Raw genomic sequence first — 14,865 nt, forward strand, 5'->3', positions numbered from 1 at the left:
GCCGCAGACAATATGAAGCTGAAGCTCAGTTGCTTAGTTCATGGTTTCCTTTGCGGAGCTGCTGGGTGCATATGCGGAAGGATGCCTTTTCCGATTCCAATGCTTATAATTTTGTTCGCGCTTGGCCAGTGTGAGAACTAATCAGAGCAGCTGTTCATCCGCATTATCAACAAAATCAGCTAGCTGCGAGTGATGGATGATAAGAATCGCATAAAATAAGGCAAAAGTCACCGCTCCACAATACCCTGCTGCCATCTCGGCGTTTTGAAGACGGACAGCTGCTGGTGTTAACATGTTAATGCAACTGTTTGGTTCATTCACGAAGGCGGTTTTAGTCATTGTGTCAGCGTGCTTTTCACTATTGTCTCGCTATGCATGGGTGAGAAAGGCGTCGTGACGCTGCTGGGATAGAATAAAAAGCAGCGGACACTTTTTGAATTTGGAGAATAAACGTTCCTTTGTTTTGCTAGTTCAAATCGGTTATACTTTTTCGATTTCACTACAACGGAACTTTCACTTCAACGAAATTTTTTTCGCGCCCCTTCAGTTTCGTTGTAGCGTGATTCGACTGCATGGAATTTCGTTCTAATGAGGTTTGAGTGTATAATATTCTTGATTACTATACCATACAGAAAGAGGCGACTATACTATGCTATGAAGAGACTACTCATACAATTTTCTCTGAGCAGCTGACATCATATCGAAAATCCGTCATTGTGGCGGAAATTTCATAGTGGCAGCATTCTTTGCATCAGGATTCTGCTGTATGTTCCTTCACGTTGGTCATTCAACAGAGTGCAGCTCTACATTATTATAAATGGTTTACAAAATGCCTCACACAATCTCTTGGCTTCAAAAGTCTTCATCAAGAAGGTTCTCCTCAGGCTTTTTTATACTATCTCCAAAACAAGCACGTGAACCAACATTTGTCTTCTGCTAGCAGTTAGCCCACCCTCGTGCGCTGAACGCAAGCGAAAGGAGCTTGAAAAAATTTGTTAGGCATAATGAAATTACCACATAGTGCCTAAAAAAGCATGAAACGGTAGGAAGGGGAAGATGGCAAATTGTGATGAAAAATCAGTGAACAGGGGTTGTGTCGAAACATCAGCTCAACACAACCCCTGTTTACGCATTTTTCATCCTAAGAAAGCATGGGCACATATGCACCTGGCTATTGCAAGTTTTCTTTTTGCTCTCCTTTTTTTGTAGTACCTTCAGTTTAATGACAACACTCATTTTGTTTGGTCTTTTTGTATGTCCTCGTTTTTCAGTGCTATGGAGTAACCTTATCATGTCATAACCAGGTTGAGAAGCAAACGTCCCGGCCAAGTTACAAAGCAGTGTTTATCTCTCCATTTTTGCAGATGCCAAAGTGCAAGACCGACAAGCTCCTTGGCAAAGGTCTGCTAGCAGGCTGGAGGGCTTACAAGAACGACAAGTGAGTGGATGGCGTGAACATTGGGCTTGACGTTATTGTCATGCTGTGCTGTTGTTTGGCCACTAGCCGCCCACATTTTTTTCCGGACTATTGCCTGCAGTTCTGAAAATTTGCCTGCCATCAACTTCAGAGAAACATCTGTGGCGGCCTCATGGTCGCATAGCAGCAGCCAGACACCCTTTCCCATGTTTTCAGTAAAATTTTATCATGTTGCATGAGAGACAGGGAAGCAGTGCAAGTGTGCATGACTAAGTCGTAGTCGCTGCGCAATCACGGAAATAAAAGTTAGTTGTTTGTCTTTCATGGACACACTATTCGAGTCTTTTCGCTGATATGCAGCCGGGTTCGCATCCTGCAAAACACCTCAGGAGCAACGACCGGCTAAAACATGTCACAGGGCACTGGTGGCACTGAATAAACTGCTAATTATAGTGACAGAATGGAGCATTCTTTTCACTATTTGATTGGGACCTGTGTCTTTAACATGTATTTGAAAGTAAGAAAAAAGTCACAGCTATGCTGCAAAGGTGAAGCAATGAACATGATAGCAACAAGTTGGACGGTCACGCGAAGAATGGCAAGTAGATCGAAACGTTCCTCGTATTTCTCATGCACAATTGATGCACAAAACGTAATCACAGGTACAGATGAACGCGAAAAACTTATGGCAAACGCTGCAGAACCTGCAAAACGTGCATAGCCGTTGGATACCTAGCTTTGTCTCAAGAAACTTTCTCAGTGGCGATGTATACTCGTGCGCATGTTATCAAGTGCAACTCGTGACTGTGGCAGGGATGATTGCACAAAATAAGTTTCATAGAAAAGGTGAAGTAATGAATGTTATAGCGACTAATTGCAATGTCTTACGAAGTGAGGCTGGCAGTTAACTCATTCAGATCCTGTCTCGCGTAACTCTACAAAACACTGGTGTAAGAGTACACAGCCACTCCAGGTACACTCATGGCATTGTTTTTTTTCGTGTTGAGAGCACAGCCGTAAGTGCTCCTGCTTGCTGTAGGGGCACAAGGTGCGCGCTGATCGTTGCCGCAATAGCGCGGCAACCATACGTGCCCCTCCCCCCCCTCCCCCCCCCGTTCACTCACAAGGTACCGTATTTACTCGATTCTACCGCGCCCTCGATTGTAACGCGCACCCGATTCGATTGCAACGCGCACCCGATTCGATTGCAACGCGCACCCGATTCGATTGCAACGCGCACCTATTTTTCTCGCTGGCCCGCACGATCACACCACTCGAAAAAACGACCGCTTTCGTGAGCGTCTGCCATTTAAATATGAGGTACGGGCGAAGCTTGTGCTCATCTGACATGTAACAGAGCATTGCCGTCACTGTAGTTTTACCGTAAACCGATGTCAGCACATGAACTTGCTTCGCCCCCTTCTTTTCGACGGTTGTGGTGCCAGGCATGTCGAAGTAAAAAGGTGTCTGATTGGCATTCCCGATTTGCCCAAGCAGGTAGAAGTTTAGGACGAACCTCTGAAAACTGTGAAGCTTTTCATCGTATTCCTATGCAAAACTTTTCGCATATGCCCGTTCGCCTTCGGAGGCAAAAGCCTTTTCTCTTCATAAAGTTAGCCAGCACCTGCTGCTCGCTGTAAACTGGCTCCGCATTAGACCTTTTTCTAAGGCTAATTGCATACCCCGCACTTGGAGCAGTTCTGTCGTCACGGGCCGCTGTGCCGCTCGCTGCTCAAGCACATACTCGCCGAGCAGCTCTTCAATTTGCGGAAACCGGCCCTGCTGTGGTCCACTGAAGTCTTTGCGTGAAGCTTTGCTGTCGACAATCTTTTGCTTTTGTTTCCGCCGGTCCCGCATGCACGTTTCGGGAACACCGAACGACCGCGATGCGGCCCGATTTCCGTGCGTTTCTGCACACGCGATGACTTTTCTTTTAAAAGCGGCATCGTGGTGCACTCGAGTTTTCGGAGTCAGTCCTTCCACGCCGTCGATGCTAATGCACTACTAGATGACGAACTCCTCAGCACACATACGAAGTGCCGCACATGGGAAACACATAGACAGAAATGACCGACGCACCATGTCAACGCACGTAGGGGGCGGCCATTTTGGATTTGCCGATGGCAATAGATTGACCGTAATTTTTTTGTTCGTACTCGATTCTAACGCGCATGCGATTTATGAACTCGCTTAACCGGAAAAAAGGTGCGCGTTAGATTCGAGTAATTACTGTAAGCGTGCGTGAAATGACCGCGGCCGGAAAGGCGATGTTTGCTCCGCAAACAGAGGTTGGTGCATCCTTCCCCATATGGTTATATATATATATATATATATATATATATATATATATATATATATATATATATATATATATATATATATATATATATTCAAAATATACATTTGGTTCAATGGCACGAAATCGCACTTACATTGAAGGTCTCCGAGCGCCGCTGATCGGTTACAGCGAATGAAGTCAGCGGTCTGCCAACTTCCCGGGAAACCAATTTTGACCACCGATCAGGCATCGGCGAAGTGCCCATACAATCTTATTGTTAAACGCTGACCCTGCCTCCGCGACCCTCTAGTTGCCGCTCTCCCCAACCCATGGAGGAAGGAAAGCTGTTTCCTTCCTCCATGCCCCGACTGCTTTTTGTTAGGCACCGCTCCGTCCTTTGTCCCCCCGCTACTCAGAGCACCCGGCATCGCCAGACAAAGCTTATGTTTTCACACTGCCACCGATCTTTCGAAGACTGCTCGGCCATCTACCCTGTTTTTGATCGCTGGTATTGTCGTTGGCGTCGCCGGCCTGGAGTGACCAGATCATTTGCCAGCATCGTCGCCCACCGACTGTATCCGATAGTCTGCGTCTAGTGCACGCGCATACGCTACCCCACCGACTCTGATAATTTGCGGTTCGTTTTGTGTTTAGGACTTGTTCTCGCTCACTTCACACTCGGCTTCCGCGCGCGTGTGGAAGCGCGAAAACGGCCGTTAATTTGTGCGGAACGACTTGCAAAATATCGAAGTTTTTGAGGCCACACCAACCCGCTGGCGTAACAAAACGATTTTTCACCAAAGGCCATCGATTCTTCGAACACCGCCGCGCCCAGGCACTCTTTCCGAGTTATTTTACGTGCGAGTTTCGTGGACCTTTCAAGCAAGCTACCCAGCGTGCCTCCTTCCCGTGTGTTTTGGTTTTCAAGGTCGCCCTCTCGCCGCATTCTTCCCCCTCTTTATTGTAACTCCTTGCCCTTTTCTCGCAAGTCTGCTCTCCTCTCTTGATCACTCCGTGCTTGATCACAACCCCTTCGCACGTCTCCACCGCTCCGCAACGCCCGCCACGCTGGCTCTGATTAGTTTCGTTTTCTGCCGTGGTTTTCTGATTGGAAACGGGCCCAGAGCTGTTCCACGAGTTTTGGCATGTGTGTCACGTGTGCGCGTCTTGCTCGCTCTTGGTGTGCGTGTGTGGTCATGGTGGCCGACGGGAGAACTAGCACGCTTTTTTCTGCCGCTCAACAAAACGTCGAAAGTGTGACCGCTTGGCTTGAGCGTAATCCGCGCGCTAGGTGCCGTGTTGCGGAGCGCTTTCTCATAGCTATTGACCACCTGGCAGCCAACTTTCCGCTTCAGGCGTCCCGGTATTCAGCTGAGCGTGGATATTTCGTGAATATTTCGTGGGCGGCGGTGACGGCTACATGCGCGCGAAACTGTTTTCGCGAGGCCGACTTCCTCGACGTCCGGCCCGATGTCGATTCAAAGGCTTCCGAACTGCAGCGGCGATTTGTAGCAGCGCGTCGTCGACTCCGACTTGAGAGAGCGGGTGGGCCATCTGTTGCGGTGGTTTAAGTACGGCCGACGATAAGGCCGACACTGCGAAACCGTGCACGAATTGGGACATTGTGAATGAAGTACGTGGCGAGAGCGATTTGGAGGAATCAGATAGCGAGAACGATGAACCTTTGGAGCCAGTGCCCCATGTAGCTGATGCTACGGGCCTCGGCAAACAAGCACCCTGCCGTTTTAAATGCACTCGAGACCGCCCTTATTGCTTCTGCTCTTCGAAACATGTGCATCACGGACTTTTTGGCGCAAGAAAAGTTTGCGTTTTCACGTTTTCACTCACAACTTTTTTAAAAGCTGTGTTTCATTTACTACGAACTTCGGGATACAGCGAACGAATGCCGCGTCAAGCTCAAGTTTGTTATAAGCGTGCTCGACTGTATATATATATATATATATATATATATATATATATATATATATATATATATATATATATATATATATATATATATATATATATATATATATATACATATATAGTTACGTCTATGAGAGGTGTTTATTCAGAGTCGACGTAACGGTTGACTGGGCGGTATACAGCAGTGAACGCGCATCAGCGAGCTCTTGCCACCAACCGAACGTCCTCTTTTTCTGCCACCACCCTGTTCCCCGCTACACAGGTGCACATACCTCAATTACATATGTGGTAATATTTCCCATGCGCAGATGAAGCCCACTGGGCGAGTCAAACAGTCTCTTGAGGAATAAAGCGCTTTAAACGTGCAACATGGGCAAGTTCAGTTTTTGCAGACCGTCGGCCGTTCGAATGGAGACCCGCTATGCGGTAAACTAAATCACTGATACCGTCTAGAACAAGATAAGGCCCCGCATAGTGCGCTAGCAGTTTCTTGCTCAAACCGCGTTTTCTAGTTGGTGCCCACAGCAACACTGGGTCGCCGCGATTGTACGTTACGTGTCGGCGTGGGTGGTCAAAATGTGCCTTCGAGCGTTCTTGGTGGGGATCATGGTGGTCCAAACACGGGAAGATGGTATTCAGGGTATGACGAGGTGGTCGAGCATATTGTAATGCACTCTTCAATGAACTTTTTTAATAGGCTAAGGTAGGCAGGGTGAACTTGTGCCCGAGAATAATAACACAGCTAGATTGTTTAGAGGATTCCTTCTGCCTCTTCTTCTACGTTGTTCTTTTTTTTTTCCAACACCAACACTGTTCGCGCGCAGCTGGGTCCCGCAAGACGTACGTCGCAAGCCATCTAGTGGACACAAGTATCGGCTAGCGCGTGTAATTTCAAGTCACATTGTATCATTGCCCGCCTTTCCAGAGTGCATCGTCCCGATGCTTGTGTCGAACTGGTTGCATGGCAGTCATTCACAAGCCCTTGCGGGGATGTCGTTAACGTCACAGAACGTTGTATCTTTGGCTTTTCATTGCCTGTAGTGATATGGTTTCATCCTGACGACATGCACAGTTTCCGTGCGATGCCGCCGTCGGGATGAAATATCCTGTCCCTCTGGCATAACTTCGTAGTTGAGCAAGCCAACGCGGCGGAGCACTCTGTACGGACCGAAATAGCAGCGAATCAGTTTTTCTGACAGGCCACGTATTCGTACAGGAATCCACACCCATACTCTGTCTCCTGGTGCGTACTGGACGTCTCTTCTTCGCAGATTGTATCGATGCGTGTCGGTTTTCTGCTGTTGGAGAATGCGATATCGCGCCAGCTGTCTGGCTTCTTCTGCTCTTTGTATGTAGTCGTGAACGTCATAGTAACTCTCGGACGTCTCGTCAATAGGTAACATTGCATCTAAAGGTGTCGTTACCGTCCGGCCAAAAACAAGTTGGAATGGCGTCGTCCGTGTTGTCTCTTGCATCGCAGTGTTAGAGGCGAATGTTGCATAGGGTAAAATTTTATCCCAAGTACGGTGTTCTATATCAACATACATTGACAAGATATCAGCCAGCGTTCTGCTCATTCGTTCGGTAAGACCTTTCGCTTGAGGATGATATGCCGTCGTTTTCCTATGACTGGTGTGCGTCAATTTCATAATACATTTCATCAGGTCGGCCGTAAATGCAGTCCCTCGGTCTGTGATCACTGCTTTTGGAGCTCCGTGCTGCAGTATGATGTTGGAGATGAAGAATTCAGCTACTTCAGCGGCTGATCCTTTAACAAGAGTCGCTGTCACGGCATATCTGGTTAAATAGTCGGTCGCAACTATTATCCACCCTTTTCCCGATGACGACGTAGGAAATGGGCCCAGTAGGTGCATTCCCACTTGTGTGAATGGGGCTTCTGGTGGTTCAATCGGTTGAAGGAGACCTGCTGGTTTTAGCGGTGGCGTTTTACGTCTTTGGCAGTCCCGTCAGGTTCTGACATAGTGTCGTACAGAGCTAAGCACTTCGGCCAGTAATATTTACTGCGGATGCGTGCTAACGTTCTGCTTACTCCTAAGTGTCCAGCTGATGGATCGTCATGGCAAGCCTCCAAAATCTCTGGTCGCAGAGGTGAAGGAACAACAAGCAGGAATGTCACTGTATTGTTGTCAAAGTTCCTTTTATACAGGATGTTGTTTCGTAGGACGAATGCTGACAAGCGGCGGACAAAAGGTCGTGGAACATCGACAGAATGTCCTTCTAGGTACTTGATCAAAAGGAGTATCTCAGGGTCGGATCGCTGCGGATGTGCCATCTCTGATAGTGTCACAGCTCCCAAGAAAATAAAATCTTCACCATCCTCGGTGGAAGCAGAAGCAGCATGTTGAATCGGAGCACGTGACAAGCAGTCCGCATCACTGTGCTTGCGACCTGACTTGTACACAAGCGTGATATCATACTCCTGTAATCACAAGCTCCATCGTGCAAGCCATCCACATGGGTCCTTGAGATTAGCCAGCCAGCATAGCGAATGATGGTCGCTTATAGCTCGAAAAGGCCTACCATATAAATATGGTGGAAACTTGCTGATAGCCCATACCACGGCAAGGCATTCTTTCTCGGTCGCTGAGTAGTTCACCTCAGCTTTCGAAAGAGTGCGACTGGCATATGCAATGACTCGTTCTTGTCCGTTTTGCCATTGGATGAGCACGGCCCCAAGACCTAAATTGCTTGCATCCGTGTGGATATCGGTTTCCGCTTCCTCGTCAAAATGCGCCAGAACAGGGTGGCTTTGAAAGCACTTTCGTAGTTAATTGAAGGCATCCTCTTGTTCGGCAAGCCATACGAAAGGCATTTCCTCTTTTGTCAGCCGCGTCAGTGGTTTAGCAATTCGTGAAAATTTTTTAACAAATTGTCGATAATAGGCGCAGAGACCTAAAAATCGCCTAACAGCCTTTTTGTCTGTTGGCTTGGGAAATCTTGCTACGGCCTCAGTTTTTGCAGGATCTGGGCGGACGCCTTCTGCACTGATGACATGGCCGAGAAAAAGGAGCTCACGGAAGCCGAAATGACATTTCTGCGGTTTTATCGTCAAGTCCGCTGATTTGATCGCAGTGAGCACGGCCCGGAGCCTTTCCAAATGTTGCTCGAAGGTAGCAGAGAAGACTACAACATCGTCGAGATAAACCAGGCATGACTGCCATTTAAGACCACGAAGCACTGTGTCCGTCATCCGTTGGAATGTGGCGGGTGCTGAACAAAGGCCAAAAGGGAGTACCTTGAACTCGTATAAACTGTCCGGTGTCACAAACGCTGTCTTTTTGCGATCTTTTTCGTCAACTTCTATCTGCCAATACCCACTTTTAAGATCCAATGAGAAAAAATACCTAGCATTTCGCAGCCTATCCAGAGTGTCATCAATTCTTGGCAGAGGATAAACATCCCGTTTGGTGACGGCATTCAGCTTCCGATAATCAACGCATAAACTCAAGGTTTGGTCTTTTTTTTTCACAAGAACAATAGGTGACGCCCATGGACTCGATGAAGGCTGGATTACATCATCTTTGAGCATTTATTTAACCTGATTACCAATAGCTTCTCTTTCTCTTGGTGACACTCGGTAGGGATGCTGGTGTATTGGCCTCACTGACTCGTCGACAATGATGCGATGTTTGGCGATGGGAGTGCGTCGAACCTCAGATGACAACTAAAAACATTCGGCGAATTCCCTTAAAAGACCCTCTATTTGCTCTTTTTCCCTTGGTGATAGCCCTGGCTCGATGTCGATGGCTGCAAGGACAGACTCCACGTCTACAAAATAAGACTCATTGGTTTCGAAAGTGCACAGCTCCGTAACCTGGACGAAATCATTCAGACTGGCGATGACGGTTCCTTTTGCAACGTGCTACACCTCATTTCCAAAGTTTGTGAGTAGAACAATTGCACATCCGTCACGTAACTTAACAAGGCTTCGTGCCATGCAGATCCCTTTTTGGAGTAGTAAGGCAGTGTTGTTCTCAGCAAATCCTTCGAATTCACTGAATCCTTTGTTGATTACTGCGACAGATATGCTCGATCTTGGCGCCACCATGACGCCATAATCTGCAATACAAAGATCATATACGTTTTATTCCGTTTAAAAGGTAGCAATCGCGTGCCGTGTCGAGAATGAGACAAAAGATTCTCGCAAGTTAATTACAGCGCCATTAGCTCGTAAGAAATCCATGCCGATGATCAAGTCTCTTGAGCATTCCGGCAGCACAATAAAACTGGCGACGTACGTGATACCCTGTATTCCGATTCTTGCTGTGCATATTCCAGTAGGGTCGATGAGATGCCCTCCTGCTGTGCGAACTTGCGGTCCCTTCCAAGGAGTCAGCACTTTCTTCAGTATTTTAGAAAGTCCGCTACTCATCACTGAATAACCTGCGCCGGTATCTACCAGTCCGATGACTTCGTAGCCGTCAACGAACACACGTAAATCGGAAGCAACGTCACTATCGAAGCACCGGTTTCTGAATCGGTCGCCGTTCACAGTCAGCAATGGAGGTTTTTCTGCATTAGCGTCGACAGCGGCCTTGCCTCCACAGGTCGCTGACTCTAGTTTTCCCGACGCGGGCTTGGGGAACGAGACCTTGGGGAGCTTGCTGAAGGACGGGGGCTAGGCGATCTATACCTCCCCGTTGTCGTTACACGAGGTTGGTGTCGTTGGAAGCCACTTGAGGTTTGACGACCTGACAGGTTTCTTCAATTTCGAAGGGACGTTCACCATTTCGTGGTCGAGGTGCATTAACAGGAAAACCACGTAGTCCTGCCTGGCGGTAGTGGCACGTTCGGTAGAGATGACCAGGCTCCCCACAGTGGTAACACAGTTGTATCCTGTCGGGAGTGCGCCAGACATCGCTCTTCCTTAGTCTCCTCTCTGGCGTTGGCTGCAGAGTGCTCGGCGGCATCGGGTGCTGCATAGGTGTAGCCGCCGCGACGTCCGCACGTCCTGGAGGTCCTCGTAGTAGCACATCAGCATACGTCATTCTCATCTTCTGTTGTAGTGGCGGCCCTGGCTGGGCGTTGCTCGAAGGTTCGCAAACCACCTGCCTGACCTCCTCACGGATCATATCGGCCGGAGACGAAAGCATTGGAGCGTTCTGGTCAAGACACTGCTTCTGCAGCTTTTCTCGCACAACAGGCTGCACAAGCTCGCGTAGTGCTTTTATGCCGTTACCGAAGACTGGTGGCAACATGTTCAAGGAAGTGACGATCGCATCCCGGTTGTATGACCTTGCTTGCTGTTGTAGTGTCCTTTCCATTGTAGTCGCCTCGGAACGAAACTCGGCGACGGTGCGCGGCGGGCTTCGAATTTGTCCGGCAAAGAGTTCTTGCTTCACGCCTCGCATCAGATGGCGCAGCTTCCTGTCTTCGCTCATATTTGAATCCGCTCGGCGGAATAGGCGAGACATGTCTTCCAGATACATGGCGACAGTTTCGTTATTTCTCTGATTTCTTGTCTGGAGCGCAGCTTCAGCTCTCTCTTTGCGGTCTGTGTTCGGGAAAGCAGCGAGCAACTTCCGTCGAAAATCATTCCACGACCGCAAGGTAGCTTCGTGGTTTTCATACCACGTTCGTGCGCTATCTTCTAGTGCGAAGTATACACTTCCAAGTTTGCGCTCTTCCCCATATCCGTTAGCCTTTGCGACGCGTTCAAAGTGTTCAAGCCAGTCCTCTGCGTCCTCATAGCTTTCGCCGTGGAAAGGCTTTGGTAGCATTGGCTGGTTTACTACAATGTTGGCTGGAGGGACCTGAGCTGTCATGTCGGTTGCGTACCCATTCACAGCCCTTGATGTTCCAAGGGAAGTCGATAAAGGTGAAAATTCAGGACCCTCACCACATAGGCGTCGGCTGCAGCGCTGATGAACAGGCATCAGCTCGTTGGGTCGAAATCGCTGTGGTTCTGGACTGTGCTCCGTCACTCGTGAGGGGCTTGGCATCACACCTAGCACTTCCACCAGATTTGTAACGCACTCTTCAATGAACTCTTTTAATAGGCTAACGTAGGCAGGGCGAACTTGTGCCCGAGAATAATAACACAGCTAGATTGTCTCGAGGATTCCTTCTGCCTTTTCTCCTACGTTCTTCTTTTTTTTTTTTTTTTCCAACACGGTTCACGCGCAGCTGGGTCCCGCAGGAGGTGCGTCGCAAACCATCTAGAGGCCACAAGTATCGGCTAGCGCGCGTAATTTGAAGTCACATTGTGTCAATATAGAAGAAAGAAAAGACTGTGCAATGTTTGAGTTTGACTTTATGCAACCACGTGACAAGTACACGGAATACACTGTATACGTGGTTTGGTGCGAAGGGGAAAAAAGCTGCATTTCGTAGCTTGACTGGCCCCTTCACTGAGAAAAAATCTGAACTACAAATTTACAAAAATTACAAAAATTACAGGCAGCGGAAAGCGACAATACAAAAAGAAACACACATGTGGCCCATGACAGGAAATAATAAAATGATAACTCTGAAATACATACAAAAATATTCATAACAAAGCAATGTATGAAAGAATAAAAACAGAATAACCATTACAGAAATCACCCAACATTCATTTACAACACAATCAGCACATCTGATTTAACATTTCAGTTTTAGACAATATACGCAGATTATCAGTTGTTAGTTTCTATTTGTTCATCACACTTGGAAGGCGGTAACGTAGTGTTTCAAATCCATAGTTTGTGCGAGGACAAGGTACGTGCCAAGTCTCCGTACTCTGAGTAACACGACTGGCAGGATTTGGTTGCAAGGGGGCCAAGGTGCGTGAAAAGATACTTCCTCTGCGTATTTCTGATTTAAAAGCTGACAGGAGCTGGTATTCGTAATAACAGCTAATTCTTAAAATTCTATATTTTGCAAATATTGAAGCAGTGTGTGCGTTATAGGATACACCTTCAATGCACCGCGAGGCATTTTTTTGTAACACGACCAGGCTCTTTAGAGATGCTTTAGAGCCTGTAGACCAAACCAGATGACAATAGTGTAAATGTGAAGAAAAAAGAGCATTGTAAACTAATATTTTTTGTTTCACAGGTAGTATGTTCTGGCATTGACGCAACACACCTAAAACTTTACAAAGTTTGTGACTAATGTGTTCGACATGGTAATTCCATGCCATGTGTTCGTGAAAATGGACACGGAGAGTTTTAACTGTTTGACAAAGTTTAATTTCAACATTATTAAGTATTAGTTTGTGATACGTTTCAAATGACCTGACTTTCGCACGGAACAGTACAGCCTTGCTTTTAGAGCAATTAATGTGTAGAGTTGCCACAGTCCAGGCATATATTTTATTTAGTATTTCGTTATCAGAAACAATGAGGTCATCAGCCGTTTTTCCAGAAAAAAATATACTGGTATCGTCCACGTAGATTACATATTCTACAGAGCTGTCAATACGTACAATATCGTTGATAAAAATATTAAATAATAGGGGTCCCAAAATGCTACCTTGAGGTACACCAGTTGAATGCATATGTGATAAAAGGTAGAATACTGTCCCAATCCTTGTGATCTGATGCGACATACATAGACAGCATGTTCGAGAGAGTTCTGTTCGTTCGTTCAGTTAGACCGTTCCTTTGGAAATGATATGGTGTAGAGTGCTGAAACCTTGAGGCACAGACACCAAGCATCTCTTCCACCACGTCTGCTGTGAATTGTCGGCCACAGTCACTGATTACAATTTTGGAAGGTCCATGTCGCAGAATTACAAAACGTAGCATGAAGAAAGACACATCGGCTGCAGTTGCCGATGGTATGGCAGCTGTCTCGTAGTACCGTGTTAAATGGTCGGTGCAGATGACTATCCAGCGATTTCCATCAGAAGACCGGGGGAAAGGGCCCAAGGAGGTCAATCCCGACTTGCTCGAATGGAGTTCTAGGGGGCGGCACCGGATGTAATCGCCCTGGAGGAGCACTTGTTGGGCGCTTATGACGTTGACACTCGTTACAGCTAGACACGTATTGTTTCGTCGTCTGGCACATTTTGGGCCAGTGGAATCTTTCTTGAAGACGGCAAAGAGTTTTTACTGTGCCTAGATGACGGGATGTTGGGTCATCATGCATAGCCTGTAAGACATAAACGCGAAGACTCTTTGGAACCACTAGAAGATATTGTGAGCCGGTGCTGGTGTAATTCTTTTTGTAAACTAGCCCATCTCGGATGAAAAAGCATGTAGGTGATGATTTTGGTTTGGTAGCAATAAGTTGCTGTATGGTGCTGTCCCTTTGTTGCTCATCTTTAAAGGTCTTGGCTTTGGGAAATGGTTGGTCCAGTGATGCGATGTAGGTGTCGAAGTTGTCAGCATCACATTTTGTCGTTGGAAGCGGTAGTCGCGAAAAACAATCTGCGTCAGCGTGACGTCGGCCGCTTTTATAGGAAACCGTAAAGTAATATTCTTGTAGACGAAGTGCCCAGCGTACCAGCCGACCAGATGGGTCATGCAGATTGACCAACCAGCAGAGAGAATGATGGTCTGTCGCAACGGTAAAGGGGCGTCCGTACAGGTAGGACCAGAAGCGCTGCACTGCGAAGACTACTGCAAGGCATTCTTGCTCTGTGACTGTGTTGTTATGCTCGGACTTGCGGAGCGAGGAACTTGCATATGCTACGACGTGTTCTTGGTTATCCAAGCGTTGAACCAGGACAGCACCTACACCAATACCGCTGGCGTCTGTGTGAAGCTCAGTGGGAGCCAGAGGATTGAAGTGTCAAAAAAGACATCAAAAGAAACTTCAACTCCAAAAAAGCAGACTAACATTCAGGGGTCCAGTCAAACTGCGCACCTTTCTGAAGCAGACACGTGAGCGGATATGCGATATTGGCAAACCCAGAAATGAATCGGCGAAAATATGAACAAAGCCCCAAAAAGCTGCGCAGTTCTTTCACCGAGTGAGGTTGCTTAAATGCTTCCACTGCGGCCGTCTTGGTGGTATCCGGTCGTATGCCTTCTTTGTCTAATAAGTGTCCAAGGACGAGTGTTTGGCGCTCTCCAAAACGAAATTTCTTTGAGTTGAGCACCAAGCGAGCTTTGCTTAGGCAGTCCAACACGAGGCCAAGGCGTGTGTTGTGCTCACAAAAGGTGCGCCCAAAAATTACGTCGTCCAAGTAACACATACACACTTCCCACTTCAATCCACGCAGAATGTTGTCCATAAAGCGCTCAAAAGTTGCAGGTGCATTGCAGAGTCCAAACGGCATCACATTGAATTCAAG

The 14,865-nt window shown here is 47.4% G+C and overlaps 1 protein-coding gene across 5 annotated transcripts in view; it reads left to right on the top strand.

The window, feature by feature from the left end:
• LOC119178623 (glutathione synthetase) overlaps positions 1 to 14,865 on the top strand; it is a 141,311-nt gene that overhangs the window by 33,693 nt on the left and 92,753 nt on the right. For all 5 annotated transcript variants that reach the window (XR_012888752.1, XM_075883272.1, XM_037429842.2 and 2 more), the window contains one exon: positions 1,365 to 1,438. Coding sequence is in view for 4 of the 5 variants with exons in the window: in XM_075883272.1 (XP_075739387.1) it covers positions 1,365 to 1,438 (74 nt within the window). In the remaining variant the exon portion in view is untranslated. The remainder of the gene's footprint in view (positions 1 to 1,364; positions 1,439 to 14,865) is intronic.

The sequence above is a fragment of the Rhipicephalus microplus genome, chromosome 1 (genome assembly GCF_043290135.1).
Source record: "Rhipicephalus microplus isolate Deutch F79 chromosome 1, USDA_Rmic, whole genome shotgun sequence".
NCBI lineage: Eukaryota > Metazoa > Arthropoda > Arachnida > Ixodida > Ixodidae > Rhipicephalus > Rhipicephalus microplus.